The sequence below is a fragment of the Oreochromis niloticus genome, unplaced genomic scaffold, assembly GCF_001858045.2.
Source record: "Oreochromis niloticus isolate F11D_XX unplaced genomic scaffold, O_niloticus_UMD_NMBU tig00001669_pilon, whole genome shotgun sequence".
Lineage (NCBI taxonomy): Eukaryota > Metazoa > Chordata > Actinopteri > Cichliformes > Cichlidae > Oreochromis > Oreochromis niloticus.
In genome coordinates this window covers 106,694-129,776 of record NW_020327445.1, presented here as the reverse complement: position 1 = coordinate 129,776, position 23,083 = coordinate 106,694, and the positions used below count along the sequence as shown (strand labels likewise).

The window sequence follows — 23,083 nt, the reverse complement described above, 5'->3', positions numbered from 1 at the left end:
GGGGTTTATGGGGGACAAAAAGGGATTGGGCCGGGGGTTGATCTGAGCCCAGCATTGACCCACTCCATCATCTCCTCAGTGAATTTCAGGTGTGGGGAGGAGGGAGAAAGGGAGGAGGAGGAGGGTGAAGGCCTGTCAGGGGTTTGGGGGACTGGGGAAGGTTGTGGTCCCTGGTCCTGGTCGTTGGTGTTGTTGAGAGAGTTGGAGGCGAGTAGGGACCCCTCTTCTTGCCTCAGACATCTCTCGTTTCTGAGGCTCTTCCCGGGTGGGGGCAGATGGAGCTCCTCTTCAAGGTTTCTGCTGGGCTTTGTCTGTTCTTGCAGTACTGTTTGTTCCTCTTTATGAGATAACTCCTCGTTTATCTCAGCCTTGGCACCAAGCACAGATGGATGACGTATGGAATAAAACCAGTTGGAGGTGAACAGTTTCACCCCAGACTTGTTAAAATTAAGTCCATTTGCTTTAAACAGATGCCTGCGTTCCCAAAAAATATTAAAGTTGTTGATAAAATGCACTGAGTGGTCAGCACATGCTGATATGAGCCATTTATTCAGTGCAAACAACCTGCTGAATCTCTCGTCTCCTCCTCTGACAGGCGGTACAGGCCAACTGATGAATACAGCTGCATTCAGAGAGTTTACAGTATTTAATAATCCAGTAAAGTCCCGTTTCAGAACCTCCGACTGTTGTATGGACACATCGTTTGACCCTGTATGCAGAACAATGTTTGTCACAGTTGGATATTGAAGCGAAATCGATCAACTGCAGACCAGACAACAAACGACGGAGGCTCCAGAAAAGTGCAATCAAACGATGAGTTTATTGACAACGGAGAACAATCATCAGCATATGGCTTATTTGCTCTGACAAAAATACACTGAGTTCTGGTTTTATAGCATAGAGGATCACACCCCCACATATGCGTCAATACAGGTCAAAAATACATTATGTACAGTCATTGTTTACAGACAAGGGTACATCTTGTACATCTCTAATAACTATAAACAGACATATAACTTCTCTTTTTGATAACACCTTCCTTTTAAGGTAATAACTTCAAGCTTCAGGGCCTCTAAGGGCTAATAATGGACCCTCGTCCTCAATCACTAAGTAGACTGAATTGGCGCAGGTCTCAAATAAGAAGCAGAAGACACTTGGGCCTTCGCTCAGGCCTGCTACTAGATTTATGTGTATTGTAAGCATGCATGCAATTAACCTGCTATGTTCTCATCTTCCCTCAACATGTATTACCTGGACACTCTCACCAGTGAAGCTTAAAACCCTCTTGGATAGAACATCAACTCTAAACAAGCACAGATATGCAATGTGTATAAAATGAATAGAATGAATGTGATGACAAACATATTCAATGCAATATGAACCCTGTAAACAATATTACCGATAAAATAATACTGTAGAACATGTTATTAATGCATTTATCATAAGGCAGAGTATATGGGAGCAATAAAAGAATCTCTAAATCCCAACATTCCCTCTTTTGACATTCCAACAAGGAATGTCACCACACTACATGTTGTATCACTCCCTGCCCCACTCTATGGGTTCTAAGTTCATCTGGTAGATGAAACCCAGCCAGGGTTCGCAACCCTCGCCATTACTTTTACCAACAATCCTCTGACACAAGGAATGATACAACAACCACCGATGACCAGTATTCCCAAAAGTACAGTCAAAGAAAACATCACTGACATAGCCACACCTTTCCATTGTCCAAACACAGATGTCATCCAGGGCGCCAGCAGATTTTCGATACCTGAGTGTTCATGCATAATTTTAGACAAAGTTTTCAAGCCCTCCAGAGCTCGGGTTACTGAGCCATCTGGGGCAGTATTATTAGGGATAAAAGTGCAACACATGTCTCCAAAGTCTGTGAAAAGAGAGGGGAGACTGATTATGTAATTTGCACTCCCAACCGCAGACGCCACTGAAACGTGGCAAGATCAAAACAGGTGCGAAAGCCCTCCTCTGCCACACTCCTGTGTTAGCTGCACCTGATTTGACGCGACCATTCAAGCTTGAGGTTGATGCCAGTGCTGTTGGGGCTGGGGCAGTGCTGTTGCAAGAAGACTTGCAGGGTTTGGACCACCCCGTTTGTTACTTTTCCCGCAAGTTCAATAAAAATCAGTTAAACTACTCCACCATTGAAAAGGAGACCCTGGCTTTGTTGTTGGCTCTTCAGCACTTTCATGTATACCTGGGGTCCAGCATGTTACCTCTTGTTGTGTACACTGACCACAACCCACTCGTGTTCCTTGCTCGCATGTTTAATCATAACCAGCGCCTTATGCGCTGGGCTCTGTTGTTGCAGGAATACAACTTAAGCATTCACCACAAAAAGGGGTCTGAAAATGTTTTAGCTGATGGTCTGTCCCGGTTGTAAACATGTATTGCTGTGTTTGTTCTTTGTTTTTTGTTCACACTCTGTAATGTCTGCTTCTGCCCAACATAGTTGGTATTTTAAGGGGAGGGGTGTTACGGCCTCTGGCCTCAGGTGGCCCCGCCTTCCTCTATGGAAATCACAGTGTTCCAGGACTCACGGGGGATTGGCTGGCCCCGGACCTATGCCCGCCTCAACTACATGCAGATCAGAGTGTGCCAGACCGCTCACACCATTGGCTGCTGCAGGAGCCTTGAACATGACGGACCAACTGACTGGCTGATTGTCTGCACCTGGGAGGATAAAAGGCTGATGATCCTTCACTCTAGGGGGAACTGCTGCTCTGAAGTGAACATGCAGTGTCCTCCTTGTCTGCTTTGCATGTGAAGCTCGTGTGTTAAAAACCTGTTTGCTGTGTTGAACCTGGTATACAACTGACCCTAGTTTTACTAGAGTCTTGTTTGATTTGAACTGTGTTTGTAACCTCTGATATTCAGCCGACCTTAGTTTTATAAGAGTCTTGTGTTTGCTGGCTCACCTTAGTTAACCCTTAGCTTTTATTTTGTGTCCCGCCAGCCTACCTTAGTTAATCCTTAGTTTTATTCTTGCCTGTTCTTTTATTGTGTATTAATTGTTTGCCCAGCGGTCTGTTGAACAGCCCTGTCGGTTTTCTGTTTAACGTTTGTTATTAAACCCCTTCTTTACTCAGTTTGTTGTTCGGGGCTTGTGTATGTTACTCCTCCCCTGACGCCTAGCAGAGGGGGTCGTAACAACGCTCAGGTACGGGCAGCCATCTGCTGCGACCGCTTGGCGTGAGCTAACAGAGGCTTTGAAGAGAGAGACCTAATATTTAATAATCCACATTTCACTGTTTTATTCTTCGGTTCAAATGTGGATTCTGTATTGTTCTTGCTTTGTTACTATTGATGTTTAAGTTGTTTATTGCTAGATGTGGTTTGTTGCTGTCTGTTTGGGAGCTGACATAGTCTCTATGGATGAGGGTCTTTAGCAGGGTAGCATCAGGAGAGAAGCTCCAGAGAGGCATGTTCCCTGTTAAAGCTAAAATATAACAAAAGAAATTATGCTAAACAAACAAAACCTTTCAATTCCCCAACCCTATCCGTCTCCTCAATGGGTTGTATGTTTTCAATGTTTAAAAATAAATCAAACAAATAACTTAAGCTGTGTGACAGCACCTTGCGTTTACGCCAGGCTGTGAGCTGCCCTAAATCTACTTGCTACACCCCCTTTTCACCTAGTTTAATTTTTTCAATCCTAATTTAAACTATTCCTGACTTCCCTCAGTGCACACTGTAAAGTGTAAAAGATACCATTAGCTTTCTCCTAGTAAAAGGTCCTAGATTATTTTCTCAACCTTTGGAAACATCCTCTATGGAGTTACCCCATTTCATTTTTCAAACTTAGGCCTGATTTTTTTCACCCCCTTTAACGGGTAGTGCATATCCGGTCTGAACACTGTGTTTTGGGCAATTTACGAATTGTTGCAGGATTTCTATGTTATGTAAATTTCCTCTCATCCCTTTTATGCTTCCATTATATCCTATGTCTAACAAGCTTTTGATCTTCTTTGTAAAATAAACAACTAGGTGTCTTTGTGCTCTGTTTTTCTCCTTTCTCTGGTTGATTCCGTTCGGTCTGGGGCTTCCAGGATTCTCGCCCCCCTATGGTTGCTGTGGTCCTGAAATCTTCTCCTGTAAAGGATAGAAAACAAAAAGCCTCTCTCTGCTAAACCTCACTAATCTACTGTGTTCATCTAAGGTTCCTTTAATCATTCAAAGTTGTTTCACCATATCATGTTCTGGGCTCTGTCCTTCATATTAACTTTACTTAATCTCCATGCCCTTCATGTGTGTGAGCAACACTGTTAGCCTTGTTAAACACACCCAGGGTAAGATATAAACCATCACCATCTGAGCATAAAAACAGATCAAAAAGAACGACAACACAATTTCTGCCTCAATTTTACCATATCTAAATTATCAAAAACCCCAAACGTCATCGAGTAATCCTAAAACCCATTTCAAATTAAACCTTAAATCCTGTAACTCCCCCTTTTGTGACACATCTTATGTGTTACAAACTCAAAATCCTTCACTCGAGCTTAGGAAATTAAAAGAAAAAGGTTAGTCATATCATATTAGGTATACATGCTCCGGCCCTTCAAACCTGTGTTTAAGGAATGAAATCAAATTAATCATCATGTCAAATCTTTTCTTGGCTCCATCCACAGCCTGCATTCCTTGGAACTTCCTAGAAACAAAAACCTGTGTGTTAACCAGAACTTCACATTTCATACTCAGTTTTTCCCCACTTATGATCCAACCTGTGTTATAAGAAAGGAAACTTAAAACAGAACAGTCATCAGTCATCTGTCTAACCTTAGTCCAGTCTTTATCTCAGTGTCCAGTCGGTCCAACCTATGGTCTGCCTCGTCCGTCCAGTCACCATCCATTTACACACATTCACTCACATGCATTAACATCAGGTATTGCTGACAGTGGAGACTATCTCGCAAATAATCAGTCTTCACTCTCAGCAACATGTGCTCATTCATTTGTTTTATTTTGTTTTTAGGAAAATAGTTCTTTCTGCTTTTGGACTGGATTGGCTTGCGGCAATCCTTTTAGATAGAGACTTAGCCTTCTCCTCTGCCCATTGTAATCTGGAGAAGGTCACCTTATCTTTGTTGTCCTGAGACTTTTGTCAGCGCTGTTATTCACTCTTTTGCAGGCCTGCTTAGAACAAAAATGAGAAGAAGAGAGCTGATTATTAGCTCATCAAAACACAAAACAAAATCACCTGACAGGTTTTTCTAAGTGCACTGTTACAAAAATGATGGACCCCCTTAGACATGTGCATGTTTGATAAAACTCCCTCTATTAAAATAAGAAAACAACACAAATCTAACCGATAGAAGTAACCCATCACTACAACAACAACCTCAACAATCTTAAACACAGAACATTTTGCCACAAGTTCTTCAGGGTCCTGACACTCTCAGGTCAACTTAACATAATTTCACCTGCTCAAAACACAGAAAATCTCGTTAAACACCACACAACTTGCACACCATCAACACTAAATTCTAAATTTTCTCTTCTAAAAACTACTACACACTAAGCGAGTTGGACAAGATGATAAACAGACTCCTATGCTCAACCTGCTATCTGATCTTCATGAACTCTTTTGTATTCTAAGGTTAATGCATTTTCTATTTGTGTGTGTGTGATTGTGTATATGTTTCTTTTCGTGGTTTTTCAGACTCCCTCACAAGGTTCCACTTAAACAGTCAGTTTTTCTCTTTCCCAAATTTGATCTCCCACCTTAAATAACAGCATTCCTTGTCCTCAGCCAGAAGTTAGAGCTTGATTTTCAGGTTCAGGGAACAATTCACCCTGAAAGACAGTGAGTGTTTCCCCTCTTTGGCTCATCACTCGTCATTGTTAATGACATTTCCCCCTCAGCCCCAGCGGCTTTACCCTTGAAGTCCCGTCTCCTCCAGTGAGTCCAAGCTCACTTAGGGACTTAAGTTCAAGCAATCGTGACTGCGCCTTGCCTTAGGTTGTCCCAGGGTTTCGAGGTGGGATCTTACCCGTCATGGGCTGTCCAGCCTTCCATGCTCGGCCAAGTGGGCACGGGTGCTTTCAGGGGAGGGGACACACTGACTCTGGAAATCAAAGGAGTGTAAGCTGCTTTCTTCATTTCATCAGTATATTAAGCTATCTCACTTCTTGATTATTCCCAACAATAATTTCACCTGTAACAATTTGTGTACGTGTGTTTTCTATTAATTAATGTAATTGTTAGTTCATGTATTTATTTTCTCAGTCTTTCTTTTTCTAAAACATGTAATTAATATAATTGTGTGGATGCTTTTTGCATCCACACTATTGAGTTCCTGTTTCTCTTTATTCTTTATACTTTATTATTCTAGTTGCCAATTTTTGTACTTTTTTTGGCACTTAACTACTTCCACAATTTTCAGCCGATTTTCACCGTTCAAATTTTAAACTATTCTGCTATTTCTGCTAATGTGCGCTATATCTTTTGGTATTTTTTGCTGTTATACTTTTTAAAATATTAAGCTTTTTATGCAATTTTTTGTCCCATTGAAATGAATGGAAAACTTCCAAAATTCTGCTAAAACTTGCTCATTTTTGAAACTTGACTACCTCCTCATACTTTCACCTAGAACAGCCATTCAAACTTTAAAATGTTTTGAAATTATTGGGCTATTCCTGAGTGATTCAGCTTTTTCATATCTGTTACAGTTTTCATCTTATCCCTCTTTAAGTTTTGAGTTTCATTTTTGTGATTTTTCACAAAATACATGCGTTGTTATGGTTGCTATGCACTTGGCTTTCAGTGTGCCACTGAAGGTTTTGCAGTCTTCTCTTCATGTCCGAACAACTTCTTGCTACTTGCTCAATTTTCACTCAACCCCCACAAATTATACATCAAAACGTAGGTATTTTTGCTGGCTTTCTGAAAATGTCACTGTCATTGTTGTGGGATTTATAGAATTTTGGCAAATCTCGTCAGACTAAAACAAAGTCGCAAAACTCTCCATAGAAAGTCAATGGAGAGCTTGTTTAAAATCACCGCTTGATTTCTGTAATGAGAGGCATATTCGAATCGTCATATCTCCTTAACGAAGCAAAGTTAAGACATGAGGCTTGTCCCAGTATATCTTCAGACACTCCTGACGCTCACAATTCAAGAATTTCTTTCTCACCTATTACCGTTCTGAAATGAGTTAGACTTGTTTGAGGGTAGGAAATTCGTCCTTTGCTCAGATTTCTTCAGATTTCAAACTCTGGAAATGAACCACTTTTTTCTCTCGTCATATCTTTTTAATGGATTTCCACAAAGACCTGAAAATTTCCATGATTGTTCACCAACGCCTGCTGTCTCTTACGGTGAAAGAATGATATTGATACTCCAAATAGATTTAGAGTTAGAAAGCGTTGTTTGAGGGCAAGTCAAGGCAGTTTTTGCTTTGCTCTACTCAGTTATGGTGCATTAGAAGTCAAATATCTTTAATAATTCATATTTTAATGATAAATTGTCAACACTTTAAGATTCCCCGATCTCTTCTGAACAGAACGGTGTAAGAATGACCGTTCTAGCCTCTACGGTTAGGAAATTATGGTCATTTGTTTGAGGGGAGTCGTCATTATGAGAAATAGACTGCAAAACTCCTGTGTCTCTCTGTGCTGCGTGCACCTGTTTTGGCGGGAAAAAGTGCACAGGCTCTCTGATTGGTGGATTCAAATTCAGCAGCTCCCAGGCTGGTTGACTGAGCTACAAACTTACTTCTCTCTCCCTGTGTGTGTGTGTGTGTGTGTGTGTGTGTGTGTGTGTGTGTGTGTGTGTGTGTGTGTGTGTGTGACAGAGAGCGAGAGAGAGAGAGAGAAAGCCTTTTTATGGGATGATCTCATTGTAAGATTTAAATTCAATATATTTAGACTGGTTGACTGAATTGGCTCGTGTGTGTGTGTGTGTGTGTGTGTGTGTGTGTGTCTGTGTGTGTGTGTGTGTGTGTGACAGAGAGAGAGAGAGAGAGAGAGAGAGAGAAAGCCTTTTTATGGGATGATCTCATTGTAAGATTCAAATTCAATATATTTAGACTGGTTGACTGAATTGGATCTTTTGTGTGTGTGTGTGTGTGTGTGTGTGTGTGTGTGTGACAGAGAGAGAGAGAGAGAGGGAGAGAAAGCCTTTTTATGGGATGATCTCATTGTAAGATTCAAATTCAATATATTTAGACTGGTTGACTGAATTGGATCTTGTGTGTGTGTGTGTGTGTGTGTGTGTGTGTGTGTGTGTGTGTGTGTGTGTGTGGTTTAAATTCAATATATTTAGACTGGTTGACTGAATTTGATCCTGTGTGTGTCTGTCTGTGCATGTGTGTTACCATATGTTTACATATTTGTGGTTGTGTGACTGTTATACTTTTTTTTGCTGGTTTTTTTTCATTTAACAATTACATTTGAGGGACCCTTAGCATGTTCAGGATTTTTTCAGCTGTCCATTTTGCTTTTCCAATTTTTCTATTTAGGTTATTACTATTGTGCTAAGTCATAGCATTTCTGCTGCTTTCCAGTATTTGTGCTAAATACAGCATTTCTGCTAAATCATACTATTTCTTCTATTTCATCAGATTTGTGCTAAATATAGTGTTTCTGCTACAAAATAGTATTTCTGCCAAATATAGTATTTTTGATTAATTATAGTTTTTCTACCAAATCATAGTACAGTTTTACTGCTTTTTATATGGCTTCTAAGACAACCAATCATATCCGAGGGCTTGCACATTCAAATTTGCATATTGTTGCCTTCATGGCTTCCCAGCCAGCCAATCATATCTTAGGCCTTGCACATTCAAATTTGCATATTGGGGCAATCATGGCTTCTAAGACAACCAATCATCTGTGTCATATATCTATGATATTTCATATTTTTATTTTAAATGGTCAACATTTCAAGATTCTCCCATGTCTTCTGAACACAACGGTCTAAGAATGCTGTTTTAGCCCCTACGGTTAGGAATTTATGGCTGTTTGTTTGAGGGGAGTCCTCACTATGAGAAATAGACTGCAAAAATCCTGTCTCTCTCTGTGCTGTAAAAGCCTGCACTTGGTGCACCAGTTTTGGCAGGAAAAAGCACACAGCCCCTCTGATTGGTGGATTCAAATTGAGAATCTCACAGCTGTTTGACTGACCTAGAAACATGCTGTTAACAGCCCCTGTTCACTTGCTGATGCTATGTGTGTGTGTGCGCGAGCCTGAGTGTGGGTGTGAGTGTTTGAGTGTGTGTGTGTGTGTGTGTGTGTGTGTGTGTGTGTGTGTGTGTGTGTGTGAGAGAGAGAGAGAGAGAGAGAGAGAGAAAGACACACACAAAGACCCTTTTTAGGGCAGCATCTCATTGTTGGATAAAAATATAATATATTCAGACTGGTTGACTGGCATAGACCCTGTGTGTGTGTCTCTCTCTGTACATTTGTGTATCCATATTTGATTTTGTGTGTATTTGATGATTTGTGTATCCATATTTAATTTTGTGTGTATCTGTTGGCTGTTCTTATTTGTATTTCTAAATGTATTTTTATTTTATTTTTTCACAGGTGAACAAAAATTAGTTTTGAGCAAACTTAACCATGTTCTTTTTTATTCAGCTTGTCATTTTACCTTTCCAATATTTTCACTTAAGTTATTACTATTCTGCTCAATCATAGTATCTGTTCTAAATCATTGTTATTGAGCTATATTGTAGGATTTCTGCTAAATCATAGTATTTCTACTATATTATATTTTTCTTTCTAAATATATCATTTCTGCTATAGAGTAGTATTTCTGTAATGTTTAAGAATGTTTGGCTAAATATATTCTTTCTGTTATCTTATACTATTTCTCCGAAATTCTTGTATTTTTGAGAAGTTATCGTGTTTCTGGTAAGTTACAATATTTCTGCTAAGTTCTGCTATGCTATTGTATTTCTGCCAAGTATTATGTTTCCTCTAAGATATTGCAGTTCTGCTAAGTTACTACATTTTAGCAACGTTCCTTTGCTTCTGCAAAGTTTTTACAATTTCAGCAACTTTTCAGCTTTTTCAGCTAGTTTCAGCTGACAGCTTCAGCGTTCCAGCATCCACACTGCATTTTCGCAGGAAATGCAAATTTTTCTAGTTTTATTACTTTTTCTTAAGACATTCAGTCTCTAATTCCTCTGTTTTCATGCTGCAACGTCTTTCACCAGCTATAATCAGACTTCCTGTTTGACACACAGTTCTCTCTCAGGCCTCCTCTATTCACGCACTCTCCTATGAGTTGTCTGTGAAGGTTCTCAGTCATCCAGGTCATCGTAGTCAAAGGAGTTTGCAAAGAAAAGCGTCTGGACTTCTTTAAGTTGCTTGAAGACGTTTCACCTCTCATCCGAGAAGCTTCTTCAGTTCTAAGGTCAAATGGCAGAGAGTCCCAGATTTAAACCCAGTGGGAGTATCCCCCCAATGAGGGACAAAGGACCCCCTGGTGATCCTCTAATCACATGCGCCAAGGTGTGAAAGCGGGTGTGGGACATAATCAGCCAGGGTTTCGGGTGAGCTCACCCGTGAGCTCAGTGAAACCCGTTCACTGAACCCCGGATCTCAACAACGCTGCACGTCTTTCGTGCATCATTCACCTGGATCATTCATCAACGTTCGAACAAACACAGTCCGCATTGATTATTTTCTGGACCTCAGCGGATTCATGTAAGTATATCAACCATTCACCGATTTATTTCTTTTCTTCAGACCACGCCGGATCTGTTAATATCAACAACGCTGCACACTCAGAATTGTGCAGCTGATTCTTCTCATCAGACCGCGCCGGATCTGTTACTTCAGCACAATAAACACTGATTTTCCTTCAAAATCAGTTTACCAAGAGCCACAAAACCATTTCTGACTCGATTTTCTGAACTTCTGTGTCACTTAAACATCCTGACAACACCAGGTGTTTTTTGTCGGACTTCCTCGTCCGAACTTAATCCTTTTACTTACAAATAAGCGTCTCCCAAAATGATCCTCTTGATCATTAGCTATTCACCGAGCCCACAACTCTCGGCAACACCACCTGACATATGCCCACGCTGGAGCTCCTCTTTGAAGTCTCAAAGAGGTACAGGAGTTTGACACTTATTAAACCATAAGCTGACCAATAACTCTTATATTCTTCTATTCTTAAACATGCATTGGTCTCTTTTCTCTCTTTTTTTTTTTTTTTACCATGAAATACCATATAACCTTTTAACTCAGTACTGTCTGTTTCTCAAAGTTTCATTATCCTTGCTTCAAAGCTTCTCATTACTTCCAAGTTACTCATTCATTACTTCGACGTTTTACTTTATTCTCGAGAATTCAGTTTTACCCCAACTGCGCCAATTTAGTAGTTAAGATCATCTTAATTTAGAATTCAGCCAATTTGCACAAATTTGCTTATTGAACAGGTTTGTGCGTACCTTTTAATCTTTTTAGACCGGTCCTCTGTTCGCCTCATATCAGATCCAACCTTCGGCCACATTAGTTCTCTCTGATCTAATCTAGAAACTTCACGGTCTGCCGTACACAGAATCTCTTTTCCCTTTTCTTTGACAGGAGATACTCAAAAATTCTGCAAATTCTCCGCACTCAGGAGGAGGCTCACAGCTTTATCTCTTACTCTGTTTCTGGTTGGATTAAAATAACTCTTATATTAGACTCACCCTGTCCAGTGATACTGTATTTCAAAATCACCAAAGGCACGCTCACAAAACAGGAAAATGCTTCTTTACGTCACTGTTTACAACTGTGACTCGTTCACTGAACCCCGGATCTCAACAACGCTGCACGTCTTTCGTGCGACCTCAGCAGGTCCACGGACTTTAGGGGAATATCAACAGAAACACAGCTTTTTCACAGACCACAGCTGGTCCACAAATGCACAGGTAATACTTCTTAATCTCATAGCTCACAGTATCTACTATCAGAGTTACTTCAACACAACAGACCTTAGTTTCACTTTACTGCTCGGCTGGCTTTACTGCAAAACCTCAAGCTTACGGCTGGCCTGAGTTTCTCTTAAATCATATATCAACTTCCTCGGACTCTTGCGTCCGGTATTTTATTCTTTTTCTCACAATTAAGTGTCTCCCTAACAATGATCCTCTGCGATCACCACACCAGGGCTATATCTGAGGCCACAAAGTCTCAGCCCCCCCCCCCCCAGTTTAATACCCAGGAAACGTCTTTCCCGGGGGTGGAGTCCTTCGGCTCCGTGACTTGTAGACACTTATAATCTCTTTAATCTCTCTTATTTCCTTAAAACAACGTCTCTAGTTACTTGTCACTCAGTACTGCTTTTTCCAAGGCGACCATGAATGCAACACTACTCTTAAGTTTCACTGTTCGTTGCAAACAAAACTCAAAACAGAGATCAACGGATGACCACTTGACTACCTATTTTAGAATTATAATCCACTACAGCACAATTTCAGTTTAAGAGGTTTGTGCCTTACCTTTTTGCGGGCCCAATAGTCAAGCAGTCTGCCGTGACGTCTGCCGTCCGATCACCTGATCTGGCCTCGACCTCCGCCGACAACAAACACCTGTACTTCTTTCTACTGGTCTTCAGATTGCCCGCATTCTCCACCAAAATGAAGCGAGATCGATCAACTGCAGACCAGACAACAAACGACGGAGGCTCCAGAAAAGTGCAATCAAACAATGAGTTTATTGACAACGGAGAACAATCATCAGCATATGGCTTATTTGCTCTGACAAAAATACACTGAGTTCTGGTTTTATAGCATAGAGGATCACACCCCCACATACACGTCAATACAGGTCAAAAATACATTATGTCCAGTCATTGTTTACAGACAAGGGTACATCTTGTACATCTCTAATAACTATGAACAGACATATAACTTCTCTTTTTGATAACACCTTCCTTTTAAGGTAATAACTTCAAGCTTCAGGGCCTCTAAGGGCTAATAATTGACGCTCGTCCTCAATCACTAAGTAGACTGAATTAGCGCAGGTCTCAAATAAGAAGCAGAAGACACTTGGGCCTTCGCTCAGGCCTGCTACTAGATTTATGTGTATTGTAAGCATGCATGCAATTAACCTGCTATGTTCTCATCTTCCCTCAACATGTATCACCTGGACACTCTCACCAGTGAAGCTTAAAACCCTCTTGGATAGAACATCAACTCTAAACAAGCACAGATATGCAATGTGTATAAAATGAATAGAATGAATGTGATGACAAACATATTCAATGCAATATGAACCCTGTAAACAATATTACCGATAAAATAATACTGTAGAACATGTTATTAATGCATTTATCATAAGGCAGAGTATATGGCAGCAATAAAAGAATCTCTAAATCCCAACAATATTCATCTGCAATCTGAAGAATTCTCTCCTTCAGGTTGTTGACCATGTCCTTAGGAAAGCAGAGGACTTTAGTCTTCTTACCGCACATCCTTTGTACATCCTTTACGGCAGAGTCACCTACAATCAGAGTTTCAGGCCTAGCCTTTAGCTTTCCCTGTGGCCTTTTACTTTTCAACAGATTTTCAGACCTTACTTCGCTACTTTTGTTGTCCGATATAGATCCAGGGTCCTTTGATAGTGGAGCAAATCTGTTCTGCAGTTTCACATTCAGTTGTTTTGGAGGTTTGTTGTTAACCTTCCTATTCATGGTTGTCCAGTCCTGTTTCCTCCCGTATACAGGGGTAGAAGAGCTTCTCTGCCTCGTAGGAAGTGAAGGCCAGTCGGTTTCAGAGATTTCAGCTCGCTGTGCTCTGCCTGTCATACGTCCTCCCCCTTCCAGGAGACATGATTTACGTCTTGGTTTTGCACCAAGACAGTCCAAGGGGGGATTATCGCTTGAGGATTTATAATAATGCACAGAGTCTACTTTCTTGGTCATGTTATCTGTGCTCCTTAGCTGTGTATTAGCTTGCTCATCGCCATTGCTTTGAATCAAAGGCAAGGTTGTTTCATTTCCACACAGTCCATTTACCTCCACGTTTACTTCTAAGTGATGAATTTTTGTCTCCAGTACTGCAATCTTCTGCAGGAGGCTGTGGTAGTCATCTGTGGAGAGGGAAGACATCTTGTTGCTAGTTAGCCTAGCGGTTAGCACCTTTCCAGGCTATTGAGGCTGTTCGGTGTCCAGACGCTGTAATCAGGCTTCAGCTGTGTGTAGGCCACAGACACACAGAGCGCTGAGGATAAGGTAACTATAAAAATGTTGCTGTTTATTTTAAGAACACTTTAGTCCTAATGATCTATAAGTGTCCAGAAGCTCTCGCAGGTAAGCTCATACAGAAAAAAGGGAAAAAATCAGCATAAAAATCAATAAAAATCAATAAAAGAAGCAAAGCATTTGAAGAGCAAAGAGAGGAAGCGTCCACACTCACGAAAAGGGGCGGAATGTTATATTGTTACATTAACAGGACTACTGGGCATTACCAGTCCAAGGAGGATCACATGGTTAACTCAATACATTGTTGAATGTTGCAAAGCCCCAATCTACTCATAAAACACTCACCATGAACTCCTGCAGCAAGACGTCAGGATTGTCATTCAGAGCGATGCAGAGGAGGGACTCTGAGCAACGATGTCACCCTGACCAATTATAACAAAGAACATAGAGATATATGAAAGTTTTCAGTGATCAAAGACAAAAAACTTTGACTTGTTGAATCAGTCAACATGCAACACCAGCATCTACAAAACAACATTAAAACTTCCTGTTTGACATGAGCTGTATGGACTGGACTTTATAAAGTTCCCAGATTGTAGAAAAAGATCCATTTCTCACAGCGGGACAGTAAACGCATGATGAAAACGATGAGCTCCTGTCAGTGGAATCAGTGCTCACAGGTAAAAGTTGAGCTTCGTGTTGGATGCATCATATAAATCTTTTACTGACATAATTCACTAAATGGACACTGCATTTAAATAATGTAAACGTTCTTACTGGCTTCATGGCAGCTACATTGTGGAGTTTTTACCCTGCTCCCCTGATCACTTTGCAAACACTCTCAGCAGACTTTGATCAATGAATGACATCACTGACCGCCTGACAGAATTTATAGTTTATGATGGCAGTAACAAAGACATTCTCCTGGATGAAGATATGAATGGGTTATAACAATGGAACAGGACGGGGCATCTTTAAAGAAAAAGGATGTTAATAAAGCAAATAATACATTTGTTAAGATGTCTGTTGATAAAAAATGTTCACACAATTTATCAGAAATAACAGAACATAAACCACAGAAACCTACAAAATGCTTGTTTAAAAAACACTTCAGTTTGACAAATTCTTTCCAAAGAACCTGAAAACACAGTGACACTATTTCTCCTGATGTTGATCATTTGACCTGGTTTCTAGGTTACACGACAGGTCAGAGGTCAGTGACTGTAACTCAGTTACTCCTGTTAATGTGAACTCACTGAGTGTTTGTGGTTTACCTCTCAGACTGACTGAAGATGATGATGGAGGAAGAGGAGGACAGAGCAGAGTCTGCAGGGTCCAGCTGTCCGTCTGTGAGGAGTGACCGGTCCAAAGAGCCACCTCCAGGCTTCAGTGCTGAATCTGGACCAATGAGGTCAGAGAGCTGAACTCACTGAGTAACAGAAATAATTCTGCACTGACATTATAATCAGTGTTGATTCTGGTTGATTTTCTGACTGTGTTTGTGAGCTGAGAGGAAATGAAAATGAATTTGTAACAAAAATCAGTCTTGTCCAGTTTTCCTGTAAAAAGCTGAACTCTAATCTAAGAGGATGTTGCTGACAGGAAACAGCTGCATTATCTGCAGTCTGTGTGATCACAGCTGCTTCAATCATGTTTGTGTCTGTAGAGGTCAGAGGTCACAGTCTGCAGGGTCCAGCTGTCCGTCTGTGAGGAGTGACGGGTCCAAAGATCCACCTCCAAACTTCAGTGGTGAACCTGGACCAACGAGGTCAGAGAGCTGTGATGACTCCTTTACATGTTTGTGTTTCCTGGATAAATCTGACCTGAAACATCCTCAGATTGTTACAAAGATTCATAAAAAGAAAACAATGAAAGAGAAAAGATCCAAATGTTAGACTTGGTCATTTGCTGTTTGAGGACAGTGATGCTCATATCTGTGGGGAAAGTGTGACCTGAGTGGGTTCATGTTTGTCTTTAAAGAGCTGCTCTGATTCTCTTTGTGTCTGATCTGTTAAACAGTCTGAGAGGTCACACAGAGACCCAGAAGCTAAAGCCTGGATCATACTGGCTGCTGTTAATGAGACTCCATCAGGACAACACTGAACCACAGTGGTGTGGATGTAGTGGATAAATCCCACCATACTGATGCTCAGAGTTAATCACAGGGAACAAAACCAGATGTTACCTTCAGATTGTGACCTTTGGAGTGGACGATGCAGATTTCAATAGAGAATAAATGTTGTTGTTTTTCAGCTGTGAAAAAAGAATCTAATTTTCTGAACATAAGAATTTATGATGCTGGAAAAAACATGGAGACAATAACACAACATTTCACTGTATTCATAGAATGAATGTAAAACTGTCAGACATTCATTAAATATGCAAAATGTCTACAGAGACGTCAGAGGGTCAGATGTGAAGCACTCAGTGATTTTGATAAAATGACTCATCAGTTACTGATCTGTACTACACTGATCTACCACGTTAGTAAAGCTGGTGTTCTGGTGGTGGAGAGACCTCGCATCATGTTCTGGTTTTGGAGCAGTGATCTGCTGATGGTTCAGTTTAATGAGCTTCTTCAAAATCATCCCTGACATCACCACTGAAAGGACGTCCATAAAAACAGACTGAAAATTACTGATATGTTCACAATCTGAGAGTTTAAAACTTGACAGACTTGATTCAGATGAAGTTATTTGAGCAGAAACTTCTGGATCTTTATCCTGTGTTGATCTAATCCTTCATGGTTCCTCCACAGAGTGGACCAGCAGAGCTCAGAGGTTCCCAGTGGTCAGTCTGCCCAGCAGCATCAAACACAGCTGGACTCCATATTTATGGTCTGTACATGTACAGCAACCACTTTTACATCTGTTCTGTTCACAGTCATCTCCATGCTGCTCTTTGTAGACCAGTGGATTGTCAGTGTGTCCAACATGGATCTGATGTTTGGCTCCATGATTTCAGTCTGATTGGCTCATTCATAAATATTCTGTTCCAGCTGCTGGAGGACAACATCATCACTTTTGTGAAGAACGAGCTGAAGAAGATCCAGAAGGTTCTGAGTCCAGATTACCCAGAATGCTTAGAGAGTCAGAGGGAGGATGATGAGCAGAGGAGCAGCAGCAGAGAGGCATTTGTGAAGATCACAGTGGACTTTCTGAGGAGAATGAAGCAGGAGGAGCTGGCTGACGGTCTGCAGAGCAGTAAGAGGATTTCTCTAAAGATTTAAGCTGCTGGATTAATGAAACATTTACTAATGTCTGAAGAGACGGAGGAACAACAACATATTTCTTCTCATTCAGAACTTCAAGCTGCAGTTTGTCAGCATAACCTTAAATCTGCACTGAAGAAGAAGTTCCAGTGTGTGTTTGAGGGCATCGCTAAAGCAGGAAACCCAACCCTTCTGAATCAGATCTACACAGAGCTCTACATCACAGAGGGAGGGACTGCAGAGGTCAATGATGAACATGAGGTCAGACAGATTGAAACAGCATCCAGGAAACCAGACAGGCCAGAAACAGCAATCAGACTAGAAGACATCTTTAAAGCCTCACCTGGAAGAGATGAACCAATCAGAACAGTGCTGACAAAGGGAGTGGCTGGCATTGGGAAAACAGTCTTAACACAGAAATACAGCCTGGACTGGGCTGAAGACAAAGCCAACCAGGACATCCAGTTCATATTTCCATTCACTTTCAGAGAGCTGAATGTGCTGAAAGAGGAAAAGTTCAGCTTGGTGGAACTTGTTCATCACTTCTTTACTAAAACCAAAGAAGCAGGAATCTGCAGCTTTGAAGACTTCCAGGTTGTGTTCATCTTTGATGGTCTGGATGAGTGTCGACTTCCTCTGGACTTCCACAAAACTACAATCCTAACTGACCCTAGAAAGTCCACCTCAGTGGATGTGCTGCTGATAAACCTCATCAGGGGGAAACTGCTTCCCTCTGCTCGCCTCTGGATAACCACACGACCTGCAGCAGCCAATCAGATCCCTCCTGACTGTGTTGACATGGTGACAGAGGTCAGAGGGTTCACTGACCCACAGAAGGACGAGTACTTCAGGAAGAGATTCAGAGATGAGGAGCAGGCCAGCAGGATCATCTCCCACATCAAGACATCACGAAGCCTCCACATCATGTGCCACATCCCAGTCTTCTGCTGGATCAGTGCTACAGTTCTGGAGGATGTGCTGGAAACCAGAGAGGGAGGACAGCTGCCCAAGACCCTGACTGAGATGTACATCCACTTCCTGGTGGTCCAGGCCAAAGTGAAGAAGGTCAAGTATGATGGGGGAGCTGAGACAGATCCACACTGGAGTCCAGAGAGCAGGAAGATGATGGAGTCTCTGGGAAAACTGGCTTTTGATCAGCTGCAGAAAGGAAACCTGATCTTCTATGAATCAGACCTGACAGAGTGTGGCATCGATATCAGAGCAGCCTCAGTGTTCTCAGGAGTGTTCACACAGATCTTTAAAGAGGAGAGAGGACTGTACCAGGACAAGGTGTTCTGCTTCATCCATCTGAGTGTTCAGGAGTTTCTGGCTGCTCTTCATGTCCATCTGACCTTCATCAACTCTGGACTCAATCTGCTGGAAGAACAACAGAGAATCTCGATGTTGTCTAAGTTAATTAGCAAACCAAACCTACAATCTCTCCACCAGAGTTCTGTGAACAAGGCCTTACAGAGTCCAAATGGACAACTGGACTTGTTCCTCCGCTTCCTCCTGGGTCTTTCACTGCAGACCAATCAGACTCTCCTACGAGGTCTGCTGACACAGACAGGAAGTTCACAGACCAATCAGAAAACAGTCCAGTACATCAAGAAGAAGCTCAGTTACAATCTGTCTGCAGAGAAAAGCATCAATCTGTTCCACTGTCTGAATGAACTGAATGATCGTTCTCTAGTGGAGGAGATCCAACAGTCCCTGAGATCAGGAAGTCTCTCCACAGATAAACTGTCTCCTGCTCAGTGGTCAGCTCTGGTCTTCATCTTACTGTCATCAGAAAAAGATCTGGATGTGTTTGACCTGAAGAAATACTCTGCTTCAGAGGAGGCTCTTCTGAGGCTGCTGCCAGTGGTCAAAGCCTCCAATAAAGCTCTGTGAGTACATTTGTACTCATGTCTTTACTTTAACATCCAACTGTGTCAGTAATTTATTTCACCAGGCTTTCTGTCTTTTTATGAATTTTATCCTAAAGTTTTGGGATTTCTCCAATACAACTGTAACCTCTTTGATGCCTCCAGAACTCGGTGCACTCGAGACGCTGAATTCACCATAAACTCTGATCATCACTGCTGCAGTTATGTTATCAGTCTTTGTTTAAAAACTTAGGCTGCATGTGCCTAATGTTGTTATACTTTATATTCACATGCATGCTCCTAGATACATTTCTACTGCAGGTCTATTTTTAGTCACAAATATTGACGAAACACTTGCTTTTACTTGCATGGTGGGTCCTGCATTAAAGAAAGCATTTGAATTACTGAGTGAATCATGGCAGCCAGAGAAACATCCTTAGTTACACTTTAAACTAAACTCTGCTTCGGTCTTCCACAGTGTGTTAGTGGTTTCTTTGTTGTTGTTGGCCTGCTCTCTCCTTTCACTCCAATCTGGTTGCAGCAGATGTTTGTCCCTCCCTGAACCTGCTTTTCTTCCAGTTTTTCTTTCACACTGTTGTTAAAATGTTGTTACAGACTTGGGTGCAGCGCCTCAGTTCATCTTCAGTCTGAAACCAGCTGTTTTAGCTATATCCCCTCAAGCACACCTTCCCTGGTCATCTCTGCTGTGGTTGCTATAAAATTTAATCTTGATTTTTAAAAAAAGAACAAAAAAAAAAGAACAAAAAAAAGAAAAAACTCAAGTCAGACTTGATGCCATTTATTGGCAGCATGGTGCCTGTTTGTCAGTCTTTGATGATAAACTGCAGCACAGTCTAAAGCAAACCTTCTGACTTTATTGACTTTATGCATGTATATATTCTTCCTGTTCACCTTGGACACACAACAGCTCTCTGTTTGTTGTGATTGGATCTAGAACAATTCAGATCAGCCAACATATCCTAATCTAGATGATTTTTAAGGTGGTATCTGGGACGAAAAGTTAAAAATCAGCTTGGATGGCCTGTACTGTATGATGGCCTTCATTGCACCACATTGACAGCCATGCAGGGTGGTTCACTCCTTGGGCAAGAAGACCGAGGAGTGAGCCACCCTTGGTCAAAGCTTGGTCATTCAAGCTCACTGTTTTTCTTCTTGTTGGCTGATGATAAGTATTTTTTTTACCTGACTTATAGTCATCATTGTCTTCAAATTAACTCACACTCTGCTGACTGCTGTAGCTTACCTGGCTGAGCAGGTGACCCATGTACTGAAAGTTAGAGTCGTGACTCCAGGGCCTGGTTTGAGTCTGCCCAAGACCATTTCCTGTGTGTCATTCTCCTCACTTCTCCCTCCCTTCCTGTCTTCTCTGTCCTATACAGTGAAGACAAAAGGACTCAAGTTCTGAAAACTCTTCCCCTTCATCATCTTCCAAATCATCTCTCTCATCTAAAATCACCAGTATTCTCTGAGTAGAGAATCTTTTCACAATCTTGAACGATAAGGATCCAAGTGGGTAAAGTTATTTATTTGTTGTGTTCCTATTTGCAGCTGGGATAGATTGTGAAAAACTCTCGGCTGCCAAAATTACATCCAGTTTAGAAGAAAAACATTGAGTGAAGTGTTTGTTTCATCATCCTTCACAACTCATCCACCAGGTGCCACAAACTGCAGCAGAGCAGTACAAAGCATGTCATACTGGAACTGCAACAACCAGAGTTTTACCTACATTTGGTGTTTCTTGACAGCATGAGCGTAATATTTACTGAACAGAGTCATCTTCTGTAATCTTTTCAGATTCAGAACACTGTATTTTCAAGGGGCAATTAGGATACTGACCTTGCCAACCGTACATACAATACACAAACATCACATTGGGGAGACAGGTCAGGCTAGGTAGCTGGCCGGTCAGCCGCTAGAGCAGCGACCCGGAACCGAACAGCGGAAAATGCACAACATCAAGAAAGATGAGGAGAAAAAAGAACTCCCCCCAGACTGAGCTCCAACAGGGAGTTCAGTTTGAGAACAGAAAAAAATGACCTTACCGCAGAGCACATGAAAACTCTTAATACGCCATAGAAAGACATCACAAGCAACAGGGATGGGTAACAGGTGAGAGACAGCCGGTGTAGACAGCACATCCGGGCCTGCAGCATTTGCGCTGGTCCCCTCGACCCACCGTCTGCACCGGGAGGGGATAAGCATGCTTCGGATGGGAAGGAACAGTGTAAACACCGTCTGTTATCAGGGTGAGATTTGTTATGTTCAGCTCCAGCCTTGAGACCACAGCTGGCGCCGGTATGTTAGCCGCATGAAATGATGGTGGTTTTCTTTGGTGGCAACAACTGCATGTCAATTTCACAGCTGATCTAACAGTCAGTCACTCGTCTCTCAATCTCCCGTTGGAGAGCCACGAGCTTCTCCGAGAGGTTAGCAGTTTTGCGTTCAAAGAGCAAAGTCTGAGAACTCACAACCGCCATGAGCTTCTTCAAGATCTTATCCGTGCTGCGTTCAATGAGCCCATTTTGAGAAGTCACGACCCGTCCCATTGTTTCAGTCACAGCGGGCAGCCTTGTGGGGTTTTGAACAGCTGATTCCACTTTCTTTAGTCTTCAATAAGCCAGGGCCAAGCCAGCTCAGATCAGCAAGAACCCTTTGCTGCTGTGAATGTCCGTGCTGCTATATTTCAGTATCAGGCTCTAAATGTACAAATGGATCTGAGAAGATTTCCAATCATGTTTCTTCTAGATTTACAGTTTGTTTTCATGTCTTCTGACTCAGAAGGTGGAGCAGGTGGAGCTTACAAGGAGTAAGTGCTGATATAGAAGAAGAGTTGTGTTTTAATGAACCTATTTAGTTAACCAATAATTGTATTGCATGCTGGCATTAAACAATGTTTCATTTGACTGATTTAATTAATTTTTTTGTTTGTTTTTTCAGACTGAGTGGCTGTAACCTCTCAGAGAGAAGCTGTGATGCTCTGTCCTCAGTTCTCAACTCCCAGTCCTCTAGTCTGAAAGAGCTGGACCTGAGTAACAATGACCTGCAGGATTCAGGAGTGAAGCTTCTGTCTGCTGCACTGCAGAGTCCACATTGTACACTGGAAACTCTCAGGTCAGGATCCAAACATCCCCACTGCTGATCATTAAATGATATTATTTTATAAACAACCAAGCTTTATAGAATTGGCAGGTGAACTTTTCTTTATCTTTGGATTGCTTAGGAGATTCTTAATTACTGTCTGAAGATTTTTTACAGTCACATATTTTGTTTTAATGGTAAAACAGAATTATTGTTCAGTTCAGTGAGCAGATTGTACAGGTCAGCTGCTCCACACAGATCTCAGGTTTACATGCTGGAACACTTTGTGATCATGAAGGATAAACCTCACTTCCTCTTTGTTTCATACAGATGTGACATAAACAATAACACATTCATGAAATCCTTTTAGGAACACAAACACTATTGTAGCTGGAGAATATATTTGAATGTAGGATAATGTGGGGGATCATAAACAACAGTAATAACTAACCACCACCTCACCATTTGGGTTGGCAGCTGCATGTTGATTGATGAAGTCATTTTCTTCTTCCTCCATTTCTACCTTATTAACATCAGATTAAAAGCTGCACAGAGACAGGCACTGGACATGTTTATCCTAGCTTAGTACAAGGACTGGACCCACGGGGGAAACAGCTCCCACTGCTGGATCAAAACATGAAAACAAATCTGAAGTAAAGTTTTGTTGAAGTGAACTGTGGTGGTGCCTAATGTTCCCTCTAAGCTGCGCTCATGCGCAATTGCGCACTGCTGGCACGTCTCTGCACA

General features: G+C 41.6%; 1 protein-coding gene across 1 annotated transcript in view; it reads left to right on the top strand.

Annotated features, from left to right (window-relative positions):
• The window catches only part of LOC106097555 (protein NLRC3-like), a 48,850-nt gene that overhangs the window by 5,725 nt on the left and 20,042 nt on the right, over positions 1 to 23,083 (top strand). The window contains exons 2-7 of the mRNA XM_025904448.1: positions 15,440 to 15,569; positions 15,825 to 15,926; positions 16,917 to 16,995; positions 17,157 to 17,361; positions 17,461 to 19,258; positions 22,196 to 22,369. Of these exons, the coding sequence (XP_025760233.1) occupies positions 15,451 to 15,569; positions 15,825 to 15,926; positions 16,917 to 16,995; positions 17,157 to 17,361; positions 17,461 to 19,258; positions 22,196 to 22,369 (2,477 nt within the window). The 5' untranslated portion in view covers positions 15,440 to 15,450. The remainder of the gene's footprint in view (positions 1 to 15,439; positions 15,570 to 15,824; positions 15,927 to 16,916; positions 16,996 to 17,156; positions 17,362 to 17,460; positions 19,259 to 22,195; positions 22,370 to 23,083) is intronic.